Source organism: Globicephala melas, chromosome 19, assembly GCF_963455315.2.
Source record: "Globicephala melas chromosome 19, mGloMel1.2, whole genome shotgun sequence".
Lineage (NCBI taxonomy): Eukaryota > Metazoa > Chordata > Mammalia > Artiodactyla > Delphinidae > Globicephala > Globicephala melas.
In genome coordinates this window covers 13,541,469-13,568,994 of record NC_083332.1, presented here as the reverse complement: position 1 = coordinate 13,568,994, position 27,526 = coordinate 13,541,469, and the positions used below count along the sequence as shown (strand labels likewise).

The 27,526-nt window shown below is 54.5% G+C and overlaps 1 protein-coding gene and 1 long non-coding RNA gene across 9 annotated transcripts in view; one reads left to right on the top strand and one right to left on the bottom strand.

The window, feature by feature from the left end:
* RYR1 (ryanodine receptor 1) overlaps window positions 1-27,526 on the top strand; it is a 118,452-nt gene that overhangs the window by 46,657 nt on the left and 44,269 nt on the right. For 5 of the 7 annotated variants that reach the window (XM_060288633.1, XM_060288635.1, XM_060288631.1 and 2 more), the window contains 37 exons: window positions 121-235; window positions 321-453; window positions 835-929; window positions 2,201-2,336; window positions 2,583-2,769; window positions 2,856-2,964; window positions 3,344-3,464; window positions 3,557-3,726; window positions 5,146-5,366; window positions 5,450-5,540; window positions 6,480-6,620; window positions 7,017-7,180; window positions 7,290-7,368; window positions 7,629-7,718; window positions 8,175-8,315; window positions 8,686-8,760; window positions 8,859-8,934; window positions 9,274-9,397; window positions 9,682-9,797; window positions 11,557-11,624; window positions 11,720-11,841; window positions 12,310-12,359; window positions 12,781-12,841; window positions 12,971-13,209; window positions 15,697-15,778; window positions 16,306-16,436; window positions 16,675-17,007; window positions 18,062-18,302; window positions 20,136-20,223; window positions 20,334-20,426; window positions 21,015-21,029; window positions 22,200-22,370; window positions 23,909-23,968; window positions 24,236-24,373; window positions 24,931-25,043; window positions 25,236-25,332; window positions 25,785-25,891. In XM_060288633.1, coding sequence (XP_060144616.1) covers window positions 121-235; window positions 321-453; window positions 835-929; window positions 2,201-2,336; window positions 2,583-2,769; window positions 2,856-2,964; window positions 3,344-3,464; window positions 3,557-3,726; window positions 5,146-5,366; window positions 5,450-5,540; window positions 6,480-6,620; window positions 7,017-7,180; window positions 7,290-7,368; window positions 7,629-7,718; window positions 8,175-8,315; window positions 8,686-8,760; window positions 8,859-8,934; window positions 9,274-9,397; window positions 9,682-9,797; window positions 11,557-11,624; window positions 11,720-11,841; window positions 12,310-12,359; window positions 12,781-12,841; window positions 12,971-13,209; window positions 15,697-15,778; window positions 16,306-16,436; window positions 16,675-17,007; window positions 18,062-18,302; window positions 20,136-20,223; window positions 20,334-20,426; window positions 21,015-21,029; window positions 22,200-22,370; window positions 23,909-23,968; window positions 24,236-24,373; window positions 24,931-25,043; window positions 25,236-25,332; window positions 25,785-25,891 — 4,593 coding nt within the window. The remainder of the gene's footprint in view (window positions 1-120; window positions 236-320; window positions 454-834; window positions 930-2,200; window positions 2,337-2,582; window positions 2,770-2,855; window positions 2,965-3,343; window positions 3,465-3,556; window positions 3,727-5,145; window positions 5,367-5,449; window positions 5,541-6,479; window positions 6,621-7,016; window positions 7,181-7,289; window positions 7,369-7,628; window positions 7,719-8,174; window positions 8,316-8,685; window positions 8,761-8,858; window positions 8,935-9,273; window positions 9,398-9,681; window positions 9,798-11,556; window positions 11,625-11,719; window positions 11,842-12,309; window positions 12,360-12,780; window positions 12,842-12,970; window positions 13,210-15,696; window positions 15,779-16,305; window positions 16,437-16,674; window positions 17,008-18,061; window positions 18,303-20,135; window positions 20,224-20,333; window positions 20,427-21,014; window positions 21,030-22,199; window positions 22,371-23,908; window positions 23,969-24,235; window positions 24,374-24,930; window positions 25,044-25,235; window positions 25,333-25,784; window positions 25,892-27,526) is intronic. The other 2 variants (XM_060288636.1, XM_060288632.1) reach the window with 1 other exon arrangement.
* LOC132593905 (uncharacterized) overlaps window positions 1-27,526 on the bottom strand; it is a 39,873-nt gene that overhangs the window by 7,959 nt on the left and 4,388 nt on the right. The window contains exon 3 of one of the 2 annotated variants that reach the window (XR_009559943.1): window positions 5,191-5,360. This is a non-coding gene — a long non-coding RNA (uncharacterized lncRNA). Of the gene's footprint in view, window positions 1-5,190; window positions 5,361-13,516; window positions 13,605-27,526 lie in introns of those variants that run through there. The other variant, XR_009559944.1, reaches the window with a different exon arrangement.

The window sequence follows — 27,526 nt, the reverse complement described above, 5'->3', positions numbered from 1 at the left end:
TGCCGGGCACAGACTAGGAGTTCAGGAAATGTTAACTTTTACCACAGTGGTGGTGATGGCTCCTGCAAGGGTCTGGAGGCTCTCCCTGGACTTGCCTCCACGCACTCTACCTGTCCACAGGAACATCATGAACAACAAAGTCTTCTACCAACACCCGAACCTGATGCGGGCGCTGGGCATGCATGAGACAGTCATGGAGGTCATGGTGAATGTCCTTGGGGGTGGCGAATCCAAGGTAAGGGGGCTGCGTGGGCCGGCAAGCTCAGGGGAGGGGGCCCCGGAGGGCAGGCACTGACCACCAGCCCACCCTGCTTGCCCAGGAGATCCGCTTCCCCAAGATGGTGACCAGCTGCTGCCGCTTCCTCTGCTACTTCTGCCGCATCAGCCGGCAGAACCAGCGCTCCATGTTTGACCACCTGAGCTACCTGCTGGAGAACAGCGGCATTGGCCTGGGTGAGGAACCCCGAGCCCACTCCTGGCGGTCCACCCAGGCTGGCCCCACTCTCCGCTGGCTCACTTAGTCATTTAACAAATACTCACTCTTAACTCACCCTGGATCTGGACCTGTAATGAGAAGTGCTGGGGATACCCAGACAGCCCTGGCCCTGGCCCTAATGGGGTTCACAGTGGAGTGGGGTAGACAAACCCATCCCAGACAGTGTCAGCCTGGACTGGTCAGGCCTGGGATGGAGAAGCACAGTCAGAGGAGGCACCTGACCCAGGCTGGAAAAGGGGTGGTCAAGGAGGGCTTCCTGGAGGAGGTGAGGCAAGCAAAAGTGAGACAGTCAGCTAGGCACCTCCGAAGAGCATTCTCACTGCCTCTCACCCCGACAGGCATGCAGGGCTCCACGCCCCTGGATGTGGCAGCTGCCTCCGTCATCGACAACAACGAGCTGGCCTTGGCGTTGCAGGAGCAGGATCTGGAGAAGGTGTGGAGGGAGAAGGCCTGGCCCATACCTGGCCGCTTGGGGCACCTGCTGATTTGGGTCCCACTCTATGAGTGCCATTGTGCATGATCCAGAACTGAATCAGAAGGGGAATAATTTGCAGCAAAGGGACAGGACCCAGTCACTCGCTCACAGGGCTGAGTGAAAATCCACACCCACCCTCCCCAGCCACGTGGGCTTGGCACGTTTCTTGGCCCTCTGTGCTCCCTGCTTCTGCGTGTAGCAGTGAAAGGCATGGGCTCTGGAGCTCAGCAACTTAGATTCAACTCCCCGCCCCTACTCCCAGCCCCACTCTCTTGCTCTGTGGCCTTGGACAAGTGGCTTAAATTCTCCAGGCCTCCATCTCCTTATTTGTAGAATGAATATAATAGAAACAATTTCGTACAGTTGTTCTGAGGATTACATAAGTTAACTCACGAAAGCATTTACAAAGCAGTAAGCACTCTCTAACAGTTGTCTACTATTATAGTATTATTTATTTAACAAATGTTTTTGAGCATCTACTATGTGTCAGGACCCATCCAAGGCAGCAGGCGTATGACAGTGATTGAGAGTCAAAAATCCTTGTCCTTGTGAAGCTGACATTCTAGTTGGGAGGAGGGACACTAAACAAGATGAAGAAGTAAAATATGTGGTGTATTAGCTAGTGACGAGTGTTAAGGAGGAGAAAACGTGAGCAAGGGAGAGAAATGTCAAGTGTCGGGAGGGTGTCTGAGTTTAGACACAAGTGGTCAGAGAAAGCCTCACTGAGAAAGTGACCTTCAGGTAAAGCTCTGAAGGAGATGGGGGCCATATGGACGTGAGGGGGAAGAGCATTCCAAGCTGGGAAGCAGCCAGTGCAAAGGCCCTGAGGCAGGAGTGAACCTGATGAGTCTGAGGAACGGCAGAGAGAGCAGTGTGCTTGGAGCAGAGGGAGACAGGGTGAGTGCTAGGATGTGAGGGCAGGGAGTTGACAAGGGCAGATTGTGTGGAGGGTCTGTGGGCCACAGCGAGGGCTCTGGCTTTAGCCCTAAGTGAGACAGTAGGGGTCTCTCTGACTGTGTGGGGGACAGACTAGGGGTTGAAGGGAACAGTGAGCCCAGGGAGGAGGTGGCTGCGATGGTCCAGGTGGGAGATGATGGTGGAGGATGAGGGTTATTGTTTGCTGAGGGATCCAAATTGGATTGCGGAGCTCCAGGGATGGGCAAGGACTTGAGCCTCGGGGAGGAAGGTCGTGTGGGTATAGTCTCTGGCTGAGCCTCCTGTGCCCCCAGGTGGTGTCCTACCTGGCAGGCTGTGGCCTCCAAAGCTGCCCCATCCTCCTGGCCAAGGGGTACCCAGACATCGGCTGGAACCCCTGCGGCGGCGAGCGCTACCTGGACTTCCTGCGCTTTGCCGTCTTCGTCAACGGTGAGGCAAGGGGTGGCGGTAACAGGGCGGGAGGCTGGGGGTCACTGGCCAAAGCCTCCCTCGGGTGTGGCCCACATCCTGGGCCACAGGCCTGGCCTGGGCAGGGATGCCTCCAAGTGGGCGCGGGGCAGGGTCTGGAGGTCAACGGGGGCCTGACGTTCACCCCTGAGGTGCCAGGTCAGGGGCTGTCCAGGGAGGGACCCTGGGCAGTGGCTCATGAGGCCTCCTGACCCCGCGAGCTGCCAGGTGAGAGCGTGGAGGAGAATGCCAATGTGGTGGTGCGTCTGCTGATCCGCAAGCCTGAGTGCTTTGGGCCTGCCCTGCGGGGCGAGGGCAGCTCGGGGCTGCTGGCCACCATCGAAGAGGCCATCCGCATCTCCGAGGACCCCGCGAGGGATGGCCCAGGAGTCCGCAGGGACCGGCGGCGTGAGCTGTGAGTCTCCTGCCCCTTCCTCAACAGAACCACCACCCTCCCCGAGCCCCTCGCTGCCTCCTCACACCACCCGCGTTCCCCTGCAGCTTCGGGGAGGAGCCCCCCGAGGAAAACCGGGTGCACCTTGGACATGCCATCATGTCCTTCTACGCTGCCTTGATCGACCTGCTGGGACGCTGTGCACCGGAGATGCATGTGAGACCTGAAGGCTGGGCTGGGGGGCGGGCACAGCCAACCTTGAACCTCTTCATTCAGACATTCAGCAACATTGATTTAGCTCTTGCTATGCGTGTGGTCCTGGGCTAGGCAATGCCGGGGACACACCAGTGGCTGAGAGAGCCCCTGGCCCCGCTCTCACAGAGCTCTCAGTCCAGTGCGCGAGATCAGGCAATGAAAGCCAGTGGTAGTCAGGGCTGCAGGGAGAAGCACAGGCAGAGGGGTCAGGGCTGGGAATTCTAGAGTTAGCCCCACGAGACGGAGTCTTCACCTGCCAGTGGGTTGGGAAGGGGTGGAATGGGGGAATGACCATATGGGGCAGGGGGTGCCTGATGACATGCCCACCTCCCCTCTCCAGCTAATCGAAGCCGGCAAAGGCGAGGCCCTGCGGATCCGCGCCATCCTGCGCTCCCTCGTGCCCCTGGACGACCTCGTGGGCATCATCAGCCTCCCACTGCAGATCCCCACCCTGGGCAAAGGTGCGGAGGGGCGGGACTCAGCAAGGGAGTGATGCTGGGGAGGAAGCAGAGGGGCCCCAAGGGCAGCCCTGACCCCGCTCTCTTGCCCACAGATGGGGCACTGGTACAGCCAAAGATGTCGGCATCCTTTGTGCCGGACCACAAGGCGTCGATGGTGCTCTTCCTGGACCGCGTGTATGGCATCGAGAACCAGGAGTTCTTGCTGCATGTGCTAGACGTGGGTTTCCTGCCCGACATGCGGGCGGCCGCCTCGCTGGACACGGTGAGCAGTCTGGCCACTCTCCCGGCCTCCAGAGTGGGATGTGTCATGGGAATAGTGGCAGCACTTTTGTTTGTTCTGAACTTGTGTACATATCATAATCCTCCCTCCCCCACCATCAAGATAGAAAACAAAAACCAAGAAAAACTCTTGAGTTCTGGGAAAGGGTGGGTGGAAATCTCCAACACCTCAGGTTATAAAAAAGAATTCTCAGTGATGGCTCAGCACCGTGGAGATACAAAGACCCGTGCACAACAAGAACAATAATAACAGAAGGTGACAATGCCAAGTTAAGATGAAGACTGATAACTCACCATTGGTTTGGCCAAATGGGGGAAGCAGTTTCAGTGAGGTGGGGGGGCTAAAGCCTTATGGGAAAGGGTTTAGGAGAGCCTGGGAGGACTTCCCTGGCGGTCCAGTGGTTAAGACTCCACGCTTCCACTGCAGGGGGCGCAGTGGAAGTTTGCCCCCTGGTCAGGGAACGAAGAGCCCATATGCCATGCGGTGCAGCCAAAAAAAAAATAAACAGAGAGAGAGAGAGCCCCTCTCAGAGAGAGGCTGAGAGGTGAGGTATTGGAGACAGCGAGTGTTGACAGTCTACACAAGCTGGTGACAGAAGAGGCAGGGAAATGGCGATGTGCTGGCTGGGTGAACTTGGTCAAGAGAAGGCTCTTCTTAAGATGGGAGAAATGACTGTTCCCTATGGGGAAAGGGAACCCCGGAACTTGAATCTATAACTACCAGTTTATCAGAAATACAGGGGGCAGAGGAACAAGTTAACTGACACCACTGGGAAGCGACCAACCAAGGCCAAAATGTAGGAAATTCCTTTGGACCCATGACTCAGTTTCTTCAGCAGATAAATAGCCTTAAAAGTGGGGGAGGAAAAGGAACAGTTGCTGATGGAGAGACCTGTCAGCCAAGTACAGTATGGGGGTCTTCCTGGGGCCCTGATCCAAACAATCGCAGCTAAATGCAAAGCCATTTTTGAGACAATTAGAGAAAGCTGATCATGATTATTAAGAGATTTCGTTAATTCTGTGAGGTGTGATAATGGCAGCATGGAATGTTAAATAGAAGTATTGATACTTGTCTGAATGGAGATACATATTGAAGTATCTTTGGATAAAATGATATATGGCTGGGGGTTGCATGAAATATTACAGGAAAAAAGGCGAGGGTAGAGAGGAAAAGCATGCAGAAGGTGGGTGTCTGCAGAACAGCCTAATCTGGGTAATGAGGGTTCATTCATTGGCTCCTGGACTTTTGCGTGTATTTGAAATTTTGCATAGTCCAAAGTACTAAGGGTAGTGGAGTCTGGGAGAAGAAGTTTTCAGGGGAAGATCAGAAGAAGCCCGGGTCGTTTGCCCAGAGTTATCCTGGGCGGGTGTCAGGGCTTGATGTCCCCACCCTGCGCCCCAGGCCACTTTCAGCACCACGGAGATGGCGCTAGCGCTGAACCGTTACCTGTGCCTGGCGGTGCTGCCGCTCATCACCAAGTGTGCGCCCCTCTTTGCGGGAACCGAGCATCGCGCCATCATGGTGGACTCCATGCTTCACACGGTGTACCGCCTGTCCCGCGGCCGATCGCTCACCAAGGCGCAGCGCGACGTCATCGAGGAATGCCTGATGGCGCTCTGCAGGTGGGGCGGGACACTGGTGGGCGGGGCTACGGGTGGGGCGGGCCTCAGGGTGAGATAACCCCGCCCCGTGCATGTCCCCGCAGGTACATCCGCCCGTCCATGCTGCAGCACCTGCTGCGGCGCCTGGTGTTCGACGTGCCCATCCTTAACGAGTTCGCCAAGATGCCGCTCAAGGTGAGGGCAAGCCCTCTTCAGCTTGCGTATTTCCATGCTCCACCCACCAGCTTGCTCCACCCACCGGCTTGCTCCGCCCTCGGACTATGGGGCTCATTTGTATCACACCGCCTAGGCCAGTTAACCTGAAAACGCGCGGGCAGCGGGCCCCATAGAAACCTCTTTAACATTCACTTTGCGTCATTGGTGCCTCTAACACTCCCTAATTAGCGTTTAATTCGCATAACAGTGAGCCAACCCCACCTTAATTAGCATATATTTGCGTGGGCCACACTTTTTCTAATTAGCATGCTTATTTGCATGCTTAGACCACCGGCCTTCCACTATTCAAATGACTGCATTTATATGAGTAAATAGTACCACAGCTATCCTGAATATTTGCACACTGTCTCTCCTATTATATTTTCATTTGCATGCTAGTTTGCATAAGGAGATACCCCCAACTCAGATATTTTAACTATTTTGCATAATACATCTAAATCAGCCCCCATTTCAAATTTGCATATTGGCTGGTGGAGGCTCTCTTCCCAGCTACCACGTGTTTGCATGGGGTGCTGCCTATGTTTCTATTTGCCATGTTAATTCACATAAGCACAGATCACTTCATCCGTATGCCCATTTGCACATAACCCTACCCATGGATTAATATCTGCATGCTTATTTGTATAAAGAACACCAGACAAATCCAGCTCTGATTTAATGCCCATCCTGACTCTGAATTAGAGTGCCAAATTTACATAATAAACTGTCCAGGACCACTTCCCAATACACATGCCTTTCCCCCTTTATTAGCATATCATTTGCATAATCCACACCTCCTTCATAATTTAAAAGCACTGGCACCTCCCACCCCCACCCCGGGGCCTCCCTGGGCCTTCATTCGTCTGCCACCTGTTTATGTCCCCCTCATTTATGTGTCCCCCTCTTGTTCCCACCCAGCTCCTCACCAACCACTATGAGCGTTGTTGGAAGTACTACTGCCTCCCCACAGGCTGGGCCAACTATGGGGTCACCTCGGAGGAAGAGCTGCACCTCACCCGTAAACTCTTCTGGGGCATCTTTGACTCTCTGGCCCATAAGGTCTGGGCACCCAAGGGCCCTAAAAGAAGCCGGTTTGGAGGGTCTGGGGCCCGAAGTCAGGGATCCAGAATGAAATCCTCAAAGTTGGGGGTTCAGGGAGGGAGGCAGTTCTGCAGGTTTGGATCTAGGAGAATCTATGAGTTGGGTCTCTGGTTTGAACATTATGGAAGAGGGAATGGGCCTCTAGTTTGGGGGCTTGGAGGGGGTAGCATAGGGGTGGTTTGAGAGTCCAGGTGGGTCTGAGGTTTGGGTTTCAGGGAGAGAGACCATACTTCATGTTTGAGGGCTCAAGAAAGAGGGGTGATGATTGGAGGGGTGAGTTTGAAGTCCTGGTGCTCCAGGATTTGAAGGCTCCGTCAGGCCTGCAGTGACACCCCCCCGCCCTGACCTCCCCAGAAATATGACCCAGAGCTGTACCGCATGGCTATGCCCTGCCTGTGTGCCATCGCAGGGGCCCTGCCCCCCGACTACGTGGATGCCTCATATTCATCCAAGGCTGAGAAAAAGGCCACGGTGGACGCCGAAGGCAACTTTGATCCTCGGCCTGTGGAGACCCTCAAGTGAGGCCTGGGGGCAGGAGGGGGGCCTGGGGGCTGGGAGAAGGAGAGGTTTCAGAGGTGGAAGGAGGGGCCACAGCCCTAACATCTGCTGACCCCACCCTACTAATAGTGTGATCATCCCAGAGAAGCTGGACTCCTTCATTAACAAGTTTGCGGAGTACACACACGAGAAGTGGGCCTTCGACAAGGTTGGCGTCATGGTCCTCCCCTCCCCAGGAACCCCCACCCCTGCCAGCCTTCCTCAAGACCCCAGCTTTCCCCCAGACCCAGATCCTGCCGGAGGGCCCCAGATTTCCCTGAGACCCATAACTCTTCCTGGGATTCACAGCCTCCTCTGGAACCCTCAGCCCCTCTAGGGTTCCCTCTCAGTGTGTGTCCACACCTCATCCTGCTCCCACGCCCAGCTCCATAGTGACACTGCCCCCACCTGTCCCCTGTCCACCTCCAGATCCAGAACAACTGGTCCTATGGGGAGAACATAGATGAGGAACTGAAGACCCATCCCATGCTGAGGCCCTACAAGACGTTTTCGGAGAAGGTGACCAAGCCTTGGCGCCCAAGTTGGGGGTCCAAAATTTGGGGGATCAGGGAGGGGTGAGGCAGCTTCGTGGGCTTGGATCTAGCTGGATCTGTGGGTTAAGGCTTCCCATCCATGGACTTTGCCTTCCCTCAAACTTGGCTGCCTCCCCTAGACCCCAGACTCCTAGTGTCCCTTCTCTTAGAAAGAGTTGGAGAGACTGGGTTTGATTCCTTGACCATACAACTTAACTTCTCTGAGTCTCATGTATAAAAGGGGATAATGAGAGTTTGGGAATCTCTGTTACAGGACAGGTAAGACACCTGGATTGAATTCAGACTGGACCACTTCCTAGCCACATGGTCAGGGCTTTCCCCTTTTGGGACACTGGAGGCCAGTGAGGCTGAGCCAGGGGCTCCTACCTCCACCTCCCTCTCACCCCATTCCACCAACTCCACTCCTTCCTGTCTACCCCAGGACAAAGAGATTTACCGCTGGCCCATCAAGGAGTCCTTGAAGGCCATGATTGCCTGGGAATGGACGATAGAGAAAGCCAGGGAGGGTGAGGAGGAGAAGACGGAGAAGAAAAAAACCCGGAAGATATCCCAAAGTGCCCAGGTGGAGGCGGGGCTGGGACAGGGGGCGGGGTCATGAGGGGGTGGTGAGCGGCTGGAATAAGGGGCAGGGCCAGGAGAGGGTGGGGCCAGGCAGGAGGTGGGGTCGAGAGGGGGATAAGGGCCACGGGGAAAAAGGTGGGGTCAGCAGAAGGGGAAAGACCAGGAGGGGGTGCAGGAGAAGGCTGAGAGATCTGGGAAGGGAGAGGGCATGGGTCTGAAGAACTGCAAAGGGCAGAAGAGAGGAGGGTGGCTTAGAGACAGGGACTTAAGGAGAGGGCACAGAGGAGGGGTGTAGGGCCAGGTAGGGGGGATAAATTGGCTTGGGGGCTGGGCTTCCTGCTAGTCCGTCCATCTTTCCCTTGTCTCCCCAGACCTATGATCCACGGGAAGGCTACAACCCCCAGCCCCCCGACCTCACCGGAGTTACCCTGTCCCGGGAGCTGCAGGTGAGTCTTCTGATCCTTTATTTGGGGACTGGAGGTGTCTGTAGGGAGAGGAAGACATCCTCTGAATGTGGGCTTTGACCCTTTGTATCCTCTCCCAGGCCATGGCAGAGCAACTGGCGGAAAATTACCACAACACATGGGGACGGAAGAAGAAACAGGAGCTGGAAGCCAAGGGTGAGGCACCCATCCCACGCCGCACAGACTCCCCTTCGCCGTAGTCCCCTAGTCACAGGCTCCGGAGTCATAAGGGCCTGGGTTAGAGCTGTGTGACTTTGAACAGTTGCTTTCACCCCACTGAACCTTCGTTTCTGTGTCTCTACCATGGGGATAACCACAGCATTTACTCCTGTAGGGCTGTGGTGAGGATGTGAGGAGACTCTGAAAGCAATGTTTGGTTATTCTTATCTCTGTCTTTATTACTATAATTATGCACACCCTCAACTTCAGGAACCACTTCAATGAGCAGCCTGGGTCAACCCCCACGCCCCTGATTTCTGGTCTTTGCTGCCCCAGGTGGTGGGACGCACCCCCTGCTGGTTCCCTACGACACGCTCACGGCCAAGGAGAAGGCACGAGATAGAGAGAAGGCCCAGGAGCTGCTGAAGTTCCTGCAGATGAACGGCTACGCGGTCACCAGGCAAGCGGGCTGGAAGGCTGGCCCGGGAGGGGTAGGGAAAGTGGGCGGAACCCCGGCAAAAGCTGGGATAGGTGAGTCCTAGGTAGCGGAGGCGGAGACAGAGAGAGGAAGATGATGGGGGAGGGGCCTGGGGGCAGAGGCGGGGCCAGAGAGGGGAGGAGCCTAAGAAGGGTGGGGCCTGGAAAGCGGAGGCACGGCCTGGGGGAGTCCAGGCCGAACTGGAAAGAGGCGGGAAACACGGCGGCTCTGCGTCTGGGCTGACCTCTCGTTCTGCGTGCACGCAGGGGCCTTAAGGACATGGAACTGGACACGTCTTCCATTGAGAAACGGTTCGCCTTCGGCTTCCTGCAGCAGTTGCTCCGCTGGATGGACATTTCTCAGGAGTTTATCGCCCATCTGGGTACGGAGAATTCCCTCCCCGTCCCCGCCCTAGCTGCAGTTTCACAAAGGCACCCAGTTCATTCATTTCTCCTTCCTCCCCTCATCTAATCATTGTGCCAGACATTGTTCTAGGGGTTGACAATAAGACAGTGAACAAGAAGACAAAGATTCCTGTCCTCCTGCAACTTACATTCCTGTGGTGGATTCAGCCATTTAAAGTCGGAAATAAGGAGATCACTGAGTGTGTCAGAAAGTCATTAGTGTTATGGGAAGAGGAATACACTAGAGCTAGCTAAAGAGGGTTGGGAGTGTGGGCCGGTTGTAATTTTAAACGGAGTGTTCCAGGACTTCTTGGCGGTCCAGTGGTTCAGATGCTGTACTTCCACTGCAGGGGTCATGGGTTTGATCCCTGGTCGGGGAACTAAGATCCCACGTGCCCTGCTGTGCGGTCAAATAAATAACTAGAGTATTCCAGGAAGCTGGGGAGAGAGCTATGTGGTCGTGTGGGGAGAGTATTTTAGGGAGAGGAACAACCAGTGCAGCGGTCGCTGATGTGCGTATTAGGAGGCCCATGTGGCTGAAGCAGAGTGACAGAGGGGAAGAGTGAGAGGAAATGGGGTCAGTGACAGGCAGATCGTGACGGGCTTTGCAGGCCATGGTGAGGACTGTGGCTTTTTGCTGTGAGTGAGATGGTGCCACGGGAGCATTCTAAGCAGGAGAGGGCCCTGATCTGCCTTGGGTGTTCACAGGCTCCCTCTGGCTGCCTGTGGGAGCAGACTGAGGGGGGCAGGAGCAGAAGAGAGAACTGGGCAGATTCTGGATCTATTCTGAAGGCTGAGGCTGTTGGGATGCCCCACAGATGCCTCTTATATACCACTAAGAATCACAGCTGGGCCCCCTATGATCCCTTCCTGCTTCCCCTAGAGAGCCCCAGCATTCCCCTTAAGAGCCACCCAGGAACCCCCAAATTCCCTTCAGGTGAGTGAGTGGCCCAGCAGGATTCACTCATACATCTCACCCCAAATCCCACGTGAGCCAGACCTCCATGCCTCACAGCCTCCTGGCAATTCCCTCTCCTCCCTGAACCTCAGTTTGCTCATCTGTGAAAGGGGGATTCTGTTCACCATAACCAGCTACAGTTCTGTCACTTATTTGCTGAGTGACCTGGAGTGAGCTATTTCACCTCCATTTCCTCATCTGTAAAATGGGAATGAAGGACCAAGTATACAGGCCTCCAGGTTGGGAGGAGATTGTGCAAGAACATTTCTCACAGTGCCAGGGGACATAGCGAGTGTTTAGTAATTGGAGCCTTATTTTTTATTATTATTATTATTTTAATAGTACTATTAGTTTAATAATATGAATTATTACCGTCACTACGATGATGATGATGACGACTGAAACAGATTTCCACTTTAAAGTTGAATCTAATCTGTCTACATTGACTTCTTGTTTCATTCATTCATTCCACATCTACTCAGTGCCAGATACTGAAGTTCAGAAAGAAAAGGACTTGTGATTGGTGAGGAGGGCGATGTTCCATGGCCTTACCCCATCCCAGTTTGTCCTCCTCCCCATTTTCAGTCTCAGGAAGGGTTTGATCAAGGAGTTAGGGGGATCAGATGAAAGATAGGGGAGAGAGGTTTACCTCAAAGCCAATACAAGTGACTTCATACCAGGAGGCAATCTCCTATCATATCCCAACCCTGCCCCCTCAGAAAACCCTGAGTTCCCTAGCCTTGAAGCCACCATGACCCCTATTTGCCTTCCCCCACCAGAGGCTGTGGTCAGCAGTGGACGAGTGGAAAAGTCCCCTCATGAACAGGAGATTAAATTCTTTGCCAAGGTGAGAGGCGGGCTCAGAAGCTGGAGGAGGCTGGGGACTGGTGGGCTCTCCTCTCTCTTCACCCAGTCCCCTTCGTCTCTTCCCCACGCCCCCAGATCCTGCTGCCTTTGATCAACCAGTACTTCACCAACCACTGTCTCTATTTCCTGTCCACACCAGCCAAAGTGCTGGGCAGTGGTGGCCACGCCTCCAACAAGGAGAAGGAAATGATCACCAGGTGCGCCCCCCTGGGACCTGTGACTCACACCCCTGACCTCACTGCATTGTAATCCTGGATCTTTTCCTCCCACCCTTGGACCTTAGAGGCTCTGTCCTAGGTGCTGGGCACTGATCAGTCTACCTGCAGAGGTGATGGAAGGGCTATAGGGTGACCAACCGTCCTGGTGTGCCCCAGGACATGGGACTTTCAGGCAACCTGGGACTAATTGGTCACCCTGTCAGAAAGGCAGACCGGACTCCCCACCCCCAGCATACCAGTTACTGCTTGTGACTTCCAAGCCGGTTCATCTCTCTGCCCCTCTGCACCCCCTCTGTCTCCTTCGTTTTCTCCCCCATCATCCTTTCTCCTCCTGGCTCTGTCTTCTGTCCCTCTCCCCCTGTCTTCCCTGTCCCTCCTCCTCTCATTGTGTCCCCTTGGTGTCCTCGCTCCCTGTTTCTCCTGTCCTGTTTCTTTCTCTTTCTTCAGCCTCTTCTGCAAGCTTGCCGCTCTTGTCCGTCACCGAGTCTCTCTCTTTGGTAAGTAGCTCTGCTCCCGAGCCCTTCTCTCCAATCTTCCCTCTCTTCCCCTCTTCACAACCCCTCGCCCTGAAGAAATATGGCCCCGGTTCATGCCTTAATCTGAACAACTTTCACTGTGTTCTTCCTCTGGACTTGCACATGGAGTGGGTGGTCCTGGGGACAGAGCAGTGATGGGATAGTCCTGGGCCCTGCCGTCATGGAACTCTCAGACTCATCACCAGACGGTGACGGCCCAGAGGTCAGGGCCAGGATGGGGGAGGGACAGGCAGGGGGATCACAGCCAGGATGAGGGAAGGACAGGGGCCTATGGGAGTCTAGGTGGGGTGGGGATGGATGAAGAGAGATCAGCTGAGTTGGCTGTAGAGGGAGTACTGTCCCCATAACCCTTTCTTCACCCAAGCCCAACTTCCTCCCCAAGGGACGGATGCCCCAGCTGTGGTCAACTGTCTTCATATCCTGGCACGCTCCCTGGATGCCAGGTGGGGCTAAGGGTCGTGGTGCCCACTCCCATTCTAACCGTGCTCCCACCCCCAACCCCTGTGCTCCTAGACTCCCCTCAATCTTGAATCTCAGATTCTGAAGCTGGTTTGCCCCCACTTCCCTGTTAGGACCGTGATGAAGTCTGGCCCCGAGATCGTGAAGGCTGGCCTCCGTTCCTTCTTTGAGAGTGCCTCGGAGGACATCGAGAAGATGGTGGAGAACCTGCGGCTAGGCAAGGTGTCGCAGACACGCACGCAGGTGAAGGGTGTGGGCCAGAACCTCACCTACACCACCGTGGCCCTGCTGCCTGTGCTCACCACCCTCTTCCAGCACATCGCCCAGCACCAGTTTGGAGACGATGTTATCCGTAAGGGCTCCTGATCCCAAGGGCAGTTGTTGGCGGGGGGGGTGTCAGTTCAACCAACACCACCCATCCCAGTGTGCCTGATAGAATCTGCAGGTGTTTCAGTGTTATATTTATTGAGAGGATTCATTGCCATAAGCAAAGTGTGCATTCAGTTCAGAAAATTGATAGGTAAGAGAATGAGTTAATCAGAGCATTAATTCCACAGCTCTAACAAAAGAACCTAAATCACCGTAGCTTAAACAAGTGACAGATATATTTCTTTTTCATGTAACAGTCTACTGGTAGGTTGATCATGATGTCAGAAGCCCAGATTCCTTCCATCTTGTTGCTCTGCCATCCTTGAAATATTGCCTTTATCCATATGGTTCAAGAGGGTGCACCACCACCTTCTCATTCTAGCCAGTAGGAGACAAGAGAAGACAGAGGAGGGCACCTCAGTTCTTTTAAAGGAACAACGTAGAAATGGCTCACATCACTTCTGCTCACATTTATCCTATTGGCCGGAACTTACCATATGGCCACATGTCACTGTAAGGAAGGCTAGGATGGTAGACTTCATTCATGTGTTGAGCTAAGTATGGAGGTCTCTTACCAGGAAGAAGAGAAGAGCAGGAAGAAGGTAAGAGCAGATATTGGGAGTCAATTGGCAGTGTCTGCTGTATTTATCCTACCAAATGGCACCTACAGTGTGTGACCCAGCCTGGGATCTTGTAACATAATGCATACAGTGTGTAACATAATGTTGTTAATGAGACACGGGCAAGATAAAACACCCAATAAGGGGTGATGACATTGTATGTTCAGGTACTCAAAAAGCCCTACAAGAGGTAGAGCATGGCAGAGGCAGGAAACGACAGGAAGAGCTGGTGGGAGAGATGTCTTGGAGGCCGAGGAGATAGGCTGTAGAGGGGAGGCATCCAGATTGAGGCCCTGGCCTGGGACCTGGAGACAGTGGGGCCTCCATGAGACAAGTTGGAAGAAATAACAAGTTTGAGGGAGATGCCCAGGTCAGTTTGGGGTTCGGTGGTTGTGAGGGGCCCAGGGGATCGGAGGCATCCAGGATGGGCTGTGGGGACTGAGGGGTAGGGGAAGCCTGCCTCAGCTCCCTGCTGATTTGACATTGACAAAAATTTTAAAGAAGTAGCTCTTGGATGGGGTTCTTTCCCGACTCCATATTTTTTTTTCGGCCGCACCATGGGGCACGCGGGATCTTAGTTCCCCAACCAGGGATCGAACCCGAGCCCTTGGCAGTGAGAGCAAGGAGTCCTAACCACTGGACGGCCAGGGAATCCCTCCAACATTTTATTCTGAAATTTTAAAAACATACAGAAAAGTAGAAAGAAGAGAATTGTTAACAATCTGCCCCCTTTGTTTTACCTTTCACTTTATGAGTGAAAGTATTTCCAAACTTTTTGTTGAACTTTTTGTTTTTAAATTTATTTTAATTTATTTTTGGCTGCATTGGGTCTTTGCTACTGCACGCGGGCTTTCTCTAGTTGCGGCGAGCGGGGGCTACTCTTCGTTGCTGTGTGCCGGCTTCTCATTGCGGTGGCTTGTTGCGGAGCACAGGCTCTAGGCACGTGGGCTTCAGTAGTTGTGGCACACGGGCTCAGTAATTGTGGCTTGTGGGCTCTAGAGTGCAGGTTCAGTAGTTCTGGTGCGTGGGCTTAGTTGCTCCGCGGCATGTGGGATCTTCCCAGACCAGGGTTCGAACCTGTGTCCCCTGCATTGGCAGGCAGATTCTTAACCACTGCGCCACGAGGGAAGCCCTTGTTGAACTTTTGAATGTGAGTTGCACACACACAGTGACACCTCATCCCTAAATACTCAGCCTGCAACACCTGAATGTTACAGAACGTGCTCTCGTGTACCCACAATATCAGTATCACACCTAACCTGACTATAGTTAAATTTCCCTATTACCCTCAAAATGTCTTTGATTTTTTTTAAAATTCAGAATTCAGTGAAGTTTCTCCCATTGCATTTGGTTTTTATGTCTCTGTTGTCTCTTTTCAATCTAGAACAGTCCCCCTGCCCTCTTTTTGCCCCATGACATTTAGGAAGTGGATGAGGTTCTTAACCTGGCCTTCTGGGGTGGGGGGTATGTGGATAACCAATATTGAAGTCACAATTGGATGTCTGTTTGCATTTGCTGGAGAGAATGTCCATCACATCATCAAGAGATCCGTGACTCCTCTCCAAGAACAGCTAGCCTTCACTGAGTGCCTCCTGTGTGCCCTGTTCCAATTGCTTTCTGAGTATTAACTCATTTAATCATCACAACAACCCCATGAGGAAGATACTATAATTATCTACATTTTACAGAGAGGGAAACTAAGGCCGCGAGAGAGTTGGTACTTGCTCAAGTAACAAAACTTGTAAATAGCAGGCTGGCTCTACAGCCCCTGCTCTTACCCGTCATTTGGAGACAAGGGAGGGGGTTAGAGAAGAACCGGTACGGACCCTCACCCTCCCTCTTTCCCTCAGTGGATGATGTCCAGGTCTCTTGCTACCGAACGCTGTGCAGTATCTACTCTTTGGGAACCACCAAGAACCCTTACGTGGAAAAGTAAGGAGAGACAGCCATAGTTTGGGGCTGGAGTGGATACTTTGGGGCCCCAGGGCGGGGAGGGCACAGGAGAATATGGGGGTGAATGAAAAGCCGGGAAATCGTCAAAGTCTTCAAAAGACGTCCGCATCGTGGCCACTGCAGTTCCTAAAGATGACCACGTGAGGGCGCTCGGAGGAAGGCCGGTGAAGAAAGTGGAGGCCACTGGCTGGGGGCCAGGTGGGCACAGGCGCTTGGCGGCCAGGATGCCAGGTTATTCTGGGCTGGCAGGGGGTACGCAGAAACCCTGGCGGCCCACAGGAGCCAGGCATGCTGGGGGCACTGGGGAGGGCCGCTGGCAGTGCCAGAATCACCGGTAGAGCAAAAGGGCACTCAGGAAACCCAGGGAACCGGCCGCATTGGTGACCACCAGTGAGTGGCATCTCTGCCCCAAAGTGTCCTGGGGAGAGGCACTTCTGTGAGGAAGGGACTGGGATCCAGGACAGGGCAGCGGGGGCGTGGGAGCTGAGCACAGCCTCGTCTTCCAGGCTTCGGCCAGCCCTGGGCGAGTGCCTCGCCTGCCTGGCAGCGGCCATGCCGGTGGCGTTCCTGGAACCGCAGCTGAACGAGTATAACGCCTGCTCAGTGTACACCACGAAGTCTCCCCGGGAGCGGGCCAGTAAGTCGGGCGGGGCTGGGGCAGCTGTCCACGGTTATATTCCACCTGCACAGGTTCCAGGGAGACCCACTGTGGGTGGTGTGGCCCAGTCGGGGCTCTGAGGGGCTGAGGATTCCTCAGGTTGGGGGCGCTCCAGATTGGGGAACCCCAGAGTTTGTGGGTGCTCTGGGCTATGGTGTGGACACTGAGGTCTGGGCATGATGGGTTGGCATGCCCTGACCCCCTCCCCGCACCCCAGTCTTGGGGCTCCCAAACAGCGTGGAGGAGATGTGTCCTGACATCCCGGTGCTGGAGCGGCTCATGGCAGACATCGGGGGGCTGGCTGAGTCGGGGGCCCGCTACACAGAGATGCCGCACGTCATCGAGATCACGCTGCCCATGCTGTGCAGCTACCTGCCCCGCTGGTGGGAGCGCGGACCCGAGGCACCCCCGCCTGCCCTGCCTGCAGGGGCCCCTCCCCCCTGCACAGCCATCACTTCCGACCATCTCAACTCCCTGCTGGGGAACATCCTGCGGATCATCGTCAACAACCTGGGCATTGACGAGGCCTCGTGGATGAAGCGGCTGGCTGGTGGGTCTGGCGGGCCTGGGGCTCCGGTCCCTGGGCCTGATGGCCTCAGAGGGAGATCCCGGGGTCCATGGTTTTCTGGGAGTGAGGAGGAGTCAGAGCTCAGTTTTCTCGGGGTCACAAGGCCAGAGGTCATCCTAAGGGGTCAGAATCTCAGGCTGAGGTGGAAGCATGGGTCCTGGGAGTCCTCCAGGCTGGAGTCTGAATTTCTGGAGCCTTGAAGAGGGTTAGGTCATGGGTTAGAAACTGGGTCAGAAGGCTGAGTTCCTTATACAAAGGGTCAGAGGACCAGGTCAAATATCAGGGTCCCCAATATGGACAGTTAGGGTTCTGGGTCAGAGATCAAGAAATGAATCTTTAAAAGATTGGGGCTCCTGGTTCAGAAGTTCCATGTCAGGGGAATTCTCTGGCGGTCCAGTGGTTGGGACTCTGGGCTTTCACTGCAGGGGCCTGGGTTCAATCCCTAGTCGGGGAACTAGGATCCCACAAGCCACACAGTGTGGCCAAAAAAAAAAAAAAAAATCATGACTTGTAAGTTCCTTGTCAGGAGTTAAGTTTTGGATCAGGGCCAAGCTAGAGATCAGGGCTGAGGTCAGAGGGCAGGGTCAGAGGTCAGAGGCTGTGGTAAGAAACCAGGGTCATAGTCAGAAATCATGTGGTGAGGTGTGTCGGGGTATAGACCAGGTCAGAGGTTAAAGACTGGGGTGAGATGTCATAGGCTAGGGTAAGATATCAGGTTAGGATTCAGTTGTTGGAGTCAGAAGTCAAGGACTTGTGTCGGGCTGAGGGGTCACAGTTTCAGGTCAAGGGTTAGGGTTGGGATCCAGGATCAGGGGCTATGTCAGAGGTCACAGCCCGAGGTCAGGAATGAGTTCAGAGGTAGAGGCTGGGGTCAGAAGCCAGGGTCAGGCTGGGGTTGATGACAGCTGCTGGGTCAGAGGTACAGGTCGGAAGTCGTGGGATGGGAACAGAGGTCAGGGGTGGGATCAGAGGTCTTAGGTCAGGTGCTGGAGTCAGTGGCCGGCCAGCAGCACCTGCGCCCCCTCTGGTTCTGCAGTGTTTGCCCAGCCCATCGTGAGCCGGGCCCGCCCTGAGCTCCTGCACTCACACTTCATCCCCACCATCGGGCGGCTGCGCAAGCGGGCAGGGAAGGTGGTGTCCGAGGAGGAGCAGCTGCGCCTAGAGGCCAAGGCGGAAGCTGAGGAGGGCGAGCTCCTGGTGCGGGATGAGTTCTCTGTACTCTGCCGGGACCTGTACGCCCTCTACCCGCTGCTCATCCGCTACGTGGACAACAACAGGTCAGCATGTCCCCAGCCGTCCCCCCACACACCCCAGCCTGACCCCTGGCTTCCTTGGACCCCATCTGACCTCTCGCCTCTGACTTGCTATAAACTTGTTGCAATTCTCACTCAGTCCTACCCAACCTTCTGACCCCCAGCCCTTGTTGCTTATGGACCAACAAAAGCCAGCCTGTGTTTTCTCCCTTTCTGCTCCTTTAAACCTCCTGAATCTGAGGCCCTGTGGGGGCTGCACTATCGGCCATAAGGAGCCGTACTTCTCTCCCCCAGCACTGTGTCTTCAGGCTTGGGTAGACAGGATGCCTGATTTGTGCAGTGAAGTCCAATGGTCAGGCCCTCCTCCATCACTGAGAGAAGAAAGGAAGATAGTCCAGATCCAGCCAGACTAATTTCCCCCAGAAACATAGGTCTTTATAAAAGGGCAAGTGCAGGTATCAACCAATTGCTAACATCTCCCTAAAATCAGAAGCAACGTTTAAAGAATTATTGAGTCTTAGGTGCAGCCAAATCCAGGGATAGTGAACAAGATTCAACTCCAAGTTCCCTCTGGGTTGAAAAAGATTTTAAGGTTGCATCAGGGCTTTGTGAGAAAGGGTGCTTGGATTGATTAGCTATGTCTGTCATGGGAGCTGAAGCAGGAAGCAGTGGTATGCATGCTGTATACATCCTTGTACACCCATCTTTGTGCTCATGAGTGGGTATCGCTATAGGGTAGATTCCTAGGAGTAGGAGTGTTGGGTCAAAAAGTTTGGGCAAGTAAAGTGAGGTATACTCACACAGTGGAATATTACACGGCAATGTTGCAACACCCAGCAACATGGATGAATCTCTCAAACATCAGGTTGAATGAAAGAAACCAGAAAATTTTAAATAGAGTACATATTGTATCATCTATTGGTGTAACATTCAAGAACAGACCAAACTAATTCATCGGCTAGGGGACTTCCCCGGTGTTCCAGTGCTTAAGACTTCGCCTTCCAATGCAGGGGGTGCAGGTTCGATCCCCGGTCAGGGAGCTAATCCCACATGACTCGCAGCCAAAAAAACCAAAACATAAAACAGAAGTGATATTGTAACAAATTCAATAAAGACTTTAAAAATGGTCCACATCAAAAAAATCTTTAGGGGCTTCCCTGGTCGCCAGTGGCTAAGAATCCGCCTGCCAATGCGGTGGACATGGGTTCGAGCCCTGGTCTGGGAAGATCCCACATGCCGCGGAGCAACTAAGCGCATGTGCCACAACTATGGAGCCTGCGCTCTAGAGCCCGCGAGCCACAGCTACTGAGCCCGCGCGCCTAGAGCCCATGCTCTGCAACAAGAGAAACCACGGCAATGAGAAGCCCGCGCACCGCAACTAGAGAAAGCACGCGTGCAGCAGCGAAGACCCAATGCAGCCAAAAATAAATAAATAAAATTATTTTTAAATCTTAAAAAAAATTTTTTTTTAATCTTAGAAACAAAATTTTCTTTAAATGTTAAAAAAGAAATTCATGGCCTAGAAGTCTGGATAAGGGCATCTTTCAGACCGGGGACTGGAAATGTTCTATTTCTTGATTTGGGTGGCAGTTACACAAGTGTGTTCACTTGGTGATAATTCATCAAGTTGAAACTTTGTACGTAATACTTCAATAAGAAGGTTAGAGAAAGAAGAAACAATTTTTAAGGAAAGGTCATTGATAATTTTTAAATCATCTGAATGGCCAGATTACCCTAGAAAGCTCTATCCCTCCCATTGGAGTCTCCGATCCCCTCCCCTGAGGTCTGTCCATGTGGGCCCCTTCTGTGGGGGTCCCTGCCCTCATCCCTCACCAGCCCCTTCCCCTGCCTGCCCAGGGCACACTGGCTGACCGAGCCCAATCCCAATGCGGAGGAGCTGTTCAGGATGGTGGGCGAGATCTTCATCTACTGGTCCAAGTCCCACGTGAGTCCCCACCCACCCTGCCCCTCCTCTCTATAAGCCGAGAAGCTGCTGCCCAAAGATGCCCTCCCCCACCCTGTCTGATCCCCAACACTGCCTCCCCGCACCCCCAGAACTTTAAGCGCGAAGAGCAGAACTTTGTGGTCCAGAATGAGATCAACAACATGTCATTTCTGACTGCAGACAGCAAGAGCAAAATGGCCAAGGTGGGTGCTTTGCTCTGGGAAGAGAACTTCGCAGGGAGGGAGGGAACAGCTTCCTGGGCTTCCTACCTGAGCCCTCCTCACCCCGCCGGCCTGCCCTGTCCTAGTCACATTCCCTGCAGCCCTCATAGCAGCCCCATCTCCCTCCTCCTTCCTCCCCACCTCCCCCTTCTCTCATCCCCACCTCCTCCCTCCCGTCCTTTTCCTTCCCCCCATTTCCCTCCTCTTTCCCATCTCCTCCCTCCTCCCTACATGCTTTCTCCTCCCCGTCACCCTCCTCCCCATCTTCCTCCCCATGTCCCTCCGCCATCCCAATTTCCTCCTCTCCTTTCACCCACTTCTTTCCTTCTATCCCATTATCCCACACCTCCCCCTTTCCTCTCCTCTTATCCTTCCCAGAACTGCCCCCTAAAGGACAGGGTCTAGAGAACAAACCCACCACCCTGAGTGAGGTCTGGAAATGCCCAGCTGGGGGATTTGCATCAGGGTGGGGCAGAGGAGCTGCGCTTAGGGCTGACTTGGAGGGGGCCTGGGGTTCTCGGAGGGACTGGGGTAACACTTCTTGTCTCTGTCTGCAACCTGATGAAGCAGGTGGGAGATGTACAGGTCAGCCCCACGTCTGGGACCTTCCGCATGGCTCTTGGCTAATACCCTCTACTGCGCTCCCAACCCCAGCCTCTGCTCTGCCTCCAGAAAGCCCCTGCCCCTGTTCCCCAGCCCCCATCCTCTTTCTCTTCCTCCACCCCACCTCCCACCAACCATTCCCTTCCCGGCCCTCAACTTTTGGCTGTTGAATTTTTTTTAACTTTTGTTTAAAAAAAAAAACCAACTCCCCTCTCAGCTTTCCCCAAAGCTTCAAAGCATTTTGGGCTGAGGTCCCAGGGAATGGGAATGGGGGTGGGAAAGGCACGTGCATGGTTGGGTTTAAGGCCTGGGCTCTGGAATCAGATGGACCTGGGTTAGAATCCTGACTCTTGGCAGTTAGCTGTGTGACCTTGGACAAGTGTATTAACCTTGTGAGCCTTGGAGGGCATCCAGTCAGTGGCCCCCCAGCCCCAGGGCTCTGTGAGGACCCAGCGAGACGCTGCATGTGCTGGCACATGGGTCACGCTCCACGTCACAAGCTGGCATGGATGTGGCTCCGGCCGAAGCTTGTCACCGGGGCTTCTCATTGGCATGACTGGGGTGGCCCAGGCCATGGGTCTGCACCCAAGGCTCCAGAACATGGCTGTGGGACTCTGTGCTCTGTGCTTCTGCTTCCAGATCTTTCTGAATCTTTCTTGCATCTTCTGTCTCCTTGTTTGTCTCAGTCTCTCAGTGTCTCTCTCTCTCTCTCACTTTTTCTTCCAACTTCTCTCGTCTCTTGGGACTCTTTACGGTTCTACATCTTCACTTCACTCTTGGGAACTCTGTCTTGGGCTCTGAAGGGGGGGTTGTAAGTGTTATGTAGGGGCAGGAGGGGTGTCCTACTGAAAGTTCTGGGGGGATTCTGAGAGAAGACTGCCAGAAGTTGAGAAAGCCTGGAATGGAGGGAAATCTGGAAGGATTTGGGATAGAAGTTGGAATTTGGGATAGAGGCTTGGATCTGGGAGGGTCTAGGGTCAGGGCTGGGGGTCTGAAGTGAAAGATTAGCAAGGTCTGGGGTGGAAACTGGCATGGGTGGGGGCTGCCTAGTATTCAGGCGGGGGCTGGAGTGTGGACAATGGTAGCTGGTTGGGGCTGGAGCAGGGGCCAGGCTGAGACTCAGGCTGGCGCTGAGCCCCCGTGTCCCCACAGTCAGGTGGCTCAGACCAGGAACGCACCAAGAAGAAGCGCCGGGGGGACCGGTACTCCGTGCAGACGTCGCTGATTGTGGCCACGCTCAAGAAGATGCTGCCCATCGGCCTGAACATGTGTGCACCCACGGACCAGGAGCTCATTACACTGGCCAAGACCCGCTATGCCCTGGTGCCTGCTCAGCCCCTTTCTGAGAACCTACCAGGATCCCACTCAGCACCCCCACTGAGCCCCTGGGACCCTACTGAACCCCCAGGATCCCACTAAGGCCCTCCCTTAGGACCCTACTGCATCCTTCTCCAGGAGCCTGAGGATCCACTGGGCCTCCTAGGATGCCCTGAGCCTCCCCACAGGATACTTGGGATGCTGTCAGAACTCTGGGACCAAAGGACCCTAACTGGGACCCCACTGGAAACTGGAAAGGCCACTGAGAGCACCACACCCCTGCCATGCCAGACCTGCTAGGAACCTGGGGACCCCAGCTGAGACCCCATGAGCCCCCCGAAACTCCTCCAAGCCCTCTACCAGGACCTCCCCAAGTCCCTCGGGACCCACTGATCCCCTCGTGACCCCATTGCCCCCCCCCGAACCTCTGGGTTCCCACTGACCTCTCCAGCTCACCATATCTTTCCTCAGGACCCACTGAGCCCCTCGTGACCCCACTGGCCACCCCCCCCCGAACCTCTGGGATCCCACTGACCTCTCCAGCTCACCACATCTTTCCTCAGGACCCTGCTGACCCCTCCCCCGGGACTCTGTTGACACCCACCTGAGCCCCCAAAGACTCTCGGGCCCAGTGAGCACCCTGTGACCCTAAGTAGCCCCCAGGATCCTAATGGCTTCTTCCCCAGGACACACTGAAACCTTTGAGGTCTCAATTGACCCTGCCCCTGAATCCTTCTAAGCCCTCTGGGGTTCCAAAGAGGCCTCCCGGGACCCCTCTTATCCATTGTATGGGATAACAACCCCCCTCCCTGATCCTTTGTGGCCTCAGGGACCCAAGAAGCCCTCCCAGGACTCTGCCCCAAGACCCCTAGAACCCCAGGACCCTGCTAAGCACCCTGACAATCTAACCCGAGGGCCCTGAAGACCACTGACTCTCCCCTGATATCACAAGCACCCCCTTTCTCCTCCTAGGACCTGTTGAGTACTGCTGAGATCCCTACGAGCCCTCCTGGGCCCCTCTGCCCACTTACTTCGTCATGAGGGCCCCCTCTCCTGGGACCCTAAGGAAACCCCACCCTACTGATCCCTCCCTTAGCCTCCGTGTAAACCCCACCAGTGACTTGGGTGATCTGCCTGACCCCCTATGACCTCTGCTGACCTTATCGTCTCCTTCTAATCCCCCTCACCCACCTCTAATCTTCAGAAACTCCCTGCCCATCTCCCACTTACTCCCAGCCCCACTCTGACCCTCTTCTGACCTTTCTTGACCTTTGGGGATAGCCTCATGTCACCCCCTACCTCCTCTCACACCCCCAACGAGGCCCCTCTAATCCTGTCTCTTCAAGGTTCCTCTGTGGCCTCTGATGCCCTCTAGGACTCCTCTCTGACCACTCCTGACCTGTGGATCCTTTCAGTTTCTCTCAGATCTTCCCCACACAAGCCTCTCACCAGTTGCTGGGGTGATGGGGCTGGAAGGGAAAGGGTTGTAGGTCAAGGAGGACGCTTGGCCCTCCAGAGTGACCCAGCCTGTCATGTCTCCCCAGAAAGACACAGATGAGGAGGTCCGGGAATTTCTGCAAAACAACCTTCACCTTCAGGGAAAGGTACGCCTCCTCCTCCTCGTGCAACCGAAACGGGCATGTCAGGTTAACAGCAAGAGTAACAGCCGACGTTTGAGCACTTACTATGTATCAGGCATCGAAAGAGGAACCTTGTATTCAGCACCCCAGTGAATCATCACAGCATTGAATGGGGGGTGGAGCGGCCGGAGAAGCCCACTCTGAGCAGAGGGGCGCTTCGAGAAGCCCGGCTGAGAGAGGAGGGAGCGGGCAGGGGAGGGGTCTCATACGGACCGTCCTTCCTCCTCTCAGGTCGAAGGCTCCCCTTCTCTACGCTGGCAGATGGCCTTGTACCGGGGCCTCCCGGGCCGCGAGGAGGACGCTGACGACCCGGAGAAAATCGTGCGCAGAGTCCAGGAAGTGTCTGCAGTGCTCTATCATCTGGAGCAGGTGTCTTACTACTGAGTCGCCGAAGCTTGCGTCTCTGGGCGGGGCCTGGGGCGGTCCTTGAGCCTGTGGGCGGGGCCTGCGGGTGAACCTTGGGACTCTGAGCGCGGCAAGGGGCGGGCCTTTAATCTGTTGGGTGTGGTGACAGTTGAGTTTAAAGCGAGACTTAGGATGGAAACTTTGATCTGGGGGGTAGGACCTGGCGCTAAATCTTGGGCCTGGGAACGGCGACAGGGGCAGAACTTTGGGTCTGCGAGTCAGGCCCGGTGAAGACGCCTTGACTCTCCGGGCAGTGCCTTGGGCGGGTCTTGAGATGGGGGCGGGGTCTGGGTAGTGGCCCCGGGTCTGCGGGCGGGGCGTAGGAGGGAAATTCCAGTCTGATAGCAGAGTAGTACAGGTCGGAACCTTGACTCTGTGGGTGGAGCCAGGGTGTTTCTTCGGCCCTGTGAGTCGGGCCTGAATTTGGACATGGGCACTGATGGGCAGTTTCACTCGGGGCTGGAAGTGAGAATCAGACCAGGGGCAGAGTCTGGAGACGTGACAGATAATCCCGCCTCCAGATCGAGCACCCTTATAAGTCCAAGAAGGCCGTGTGGCACAAGCTCTTGTCCAAGCAGCGCCGGAGGGCGGTCGTCGCCTGTTTCCGCATGACCCCCCTGTACAACCTGCCCACGTAAGACATCCCCCCTCACCCATGGAGGAGGGAACCTCTAGGGGCCTTGGAGAAAGAGTGGCTAAAGAGGCAAGAGGATGGAGTGTCAACCCCAGTGGGGTTTTGGGGAGTGGTTAGGGGAGGAGATATGTGGGAGGACAGAGAGGCGTGGACGGGGAGGTCTCGGCGACACCGCACGTCTTTCCCCCAAAGGCAACGGGCCTGTAACATGTTTGTGGAGAGCTACAAGGCGGCGTGGATCCTGACTGAAGACCACAGTTTCGAGGGCCGCATGATAGATGACCTTTCAGTGAGCTGGGGCCTGCCTGGGAGTGTCGGGGCACAGTGGGATAGGACTGGGGCCCAGCCGTCCATTGTACACCTCCAGGGGTGGGTCGCCCTTCGCACTGGGGGGTATGGGGACCAGGGCCGGGTGAAGGATGTGGGGGGAGAGAAAAAAAAAAAAACAGCCCAGGGCTTCCCTGGTGGCACAGTGGTTGGGAGTCCGCCTGCCAATGCAAGGGACACGGGTTCATGCCCCGGTCCGGGAGTATCCCACATGCCGCGGAGCGGCTGGGCCCGTGAGCCATGGCCGCTGAGCCTGCGCGTCCGGAGCCTGTGCTCCGCAACAGGAGAGGCCACAGCAGTGAGAGGCCCGCGTACCGCAAAAAAACAAACAAACAAAAACAGCCCAGCAGGGCTAGGGGGGAGACAGGTGGGGACCCTAGAAGCCCCTCCCCCGAGCCCCACACCTCCCTCCAGAAAGCTGGTGAGCAGGAAGAGGAGGAGGAAGAGGTGGAGGAGAAGAAGCCAGACCCCCTGCACCAGCTCGTCCTGCACTTCAGCCGTACCGCCCTGACTGAGAAGAGGTGAGGGCCCTTCCTAGGTCCCAGAGAGAAAGCCGCGACCTCTGCCCACTCCCGCAACCTCCCTGTCACTCAAGAGAGACCCTCTGTGTGGGAGCCCCATAGCGGATCTTCTAATATCATTTTACTAGGACAGGCAGAGCTCCCACGTACCACTGTGCAGACTGAGCACTTCACAAGGGCATCTCCTCTGAAGTGTTCACGTCACAGGCAATATTGATTTAGGCTTTTTCTAGAAGAAAATGTCTTGCTCAAACAAAATCAATGTACTACAGTATATTATAGGGAGAAAATCAGAATATTATGACAAATTTCCAACAGATGGCAGTGAGGAAGGGGGGCCTTTGTCTATTTCACACAAAAGCTTCGTGTGGGCTAGTGGCAGTCATGGGAATAAATAGCAGTGTTTATTAAATGTTTTTTTTATGTGTCAAGCATCATGCTAAACACTTGACGTATAGATCCTCTCCCTTAATCGTCACACTATGAGATAGATATTATTATCAACGTTTTTTTTTTTTTGTGGATGAGGAAATAGAGGCACAGAGATTTGTTTTTCTTATGTAATATCAAGTCAGGAGGTGGAGAGTCCAGGGCTGGGCAGTGGCACAATGACACTGACAGGGACCCAGACTCGTTCAGGATTTCTGCCCTGCCATTCTGAGCTGTTGCCTGGTGGTTACAAGATGGATGCTGACATCCAGGCATCATGACCACATGTCAGGCAGAAAGAAGGGGAAAGGCTTTCCCTTAAGCAAGACCAAAACCTTTTTGTCCTAGGAAGGTTCTCCCTGGTGGGTTTCTGCACATGTTTCATTGGCCAGAATTCTGACATCAGGCCACCATCAGTTGCAAGGGAGACTGGGAAACTGAGTATTCTGTTTTCTGTCCTCTGGGACGGCAATGACCCTGGAGTTAGACTGTCCAGGTTTGAATCCCAGTACAAGGTTTGAATCCCAGTACAAGCTCCATGGTTTGAATCCCAGTACAAGCTCTATGACCCTGGCGAAGAAGGATCTTTGTGCCTCAGTTTCCCTCGTCTGTAAAATGGGGCTAGTAATCCAATTGACCCTTGAACAATGCAGGGGTTAGGGATACTGACCCTCCATGTGGTCAAAAGTCCAGGTATAACTCTATAGTTGGCCCTCCATATCTGCGGTTCTGCAGCCATGGATTCAACCGGCCATGGATTGCATAGTACTGTAGCAGTGTTTCTTCTTAAAATGCACATGTAAGTGGACCTGTGCAGTTCAAAACTACATTGTTCAAGGGTTAACTATATATTTACCTCATTGAATTACTGTGAGGATCAATTTGTTATTATATACCAAGCGCTTAGAACAGAAACCACCCTAGAGTAAACTCAGTGGGTGTTGGCCATTACCTCTGCTGTTATTAGTATTATTATTACAGAGGAGACCTAAGGAGGTGGTTGGTCATAGTTGTCAGGTGAGCCAACCAGTTGTCAGGTGGCAAGATGGCCCCAGAAGCTCCAGGCTTCCATCACACCATCACAGCAACCCCAGTGGAAAGGGAGCAGCTCTATCAGTAGCTTCAGCAAAACTCCCAGAATGAATTCCAGTGGACCAGAGTGGATCACATGACCATCTCTTACCTACTATTGTAGCCAAGCAGATA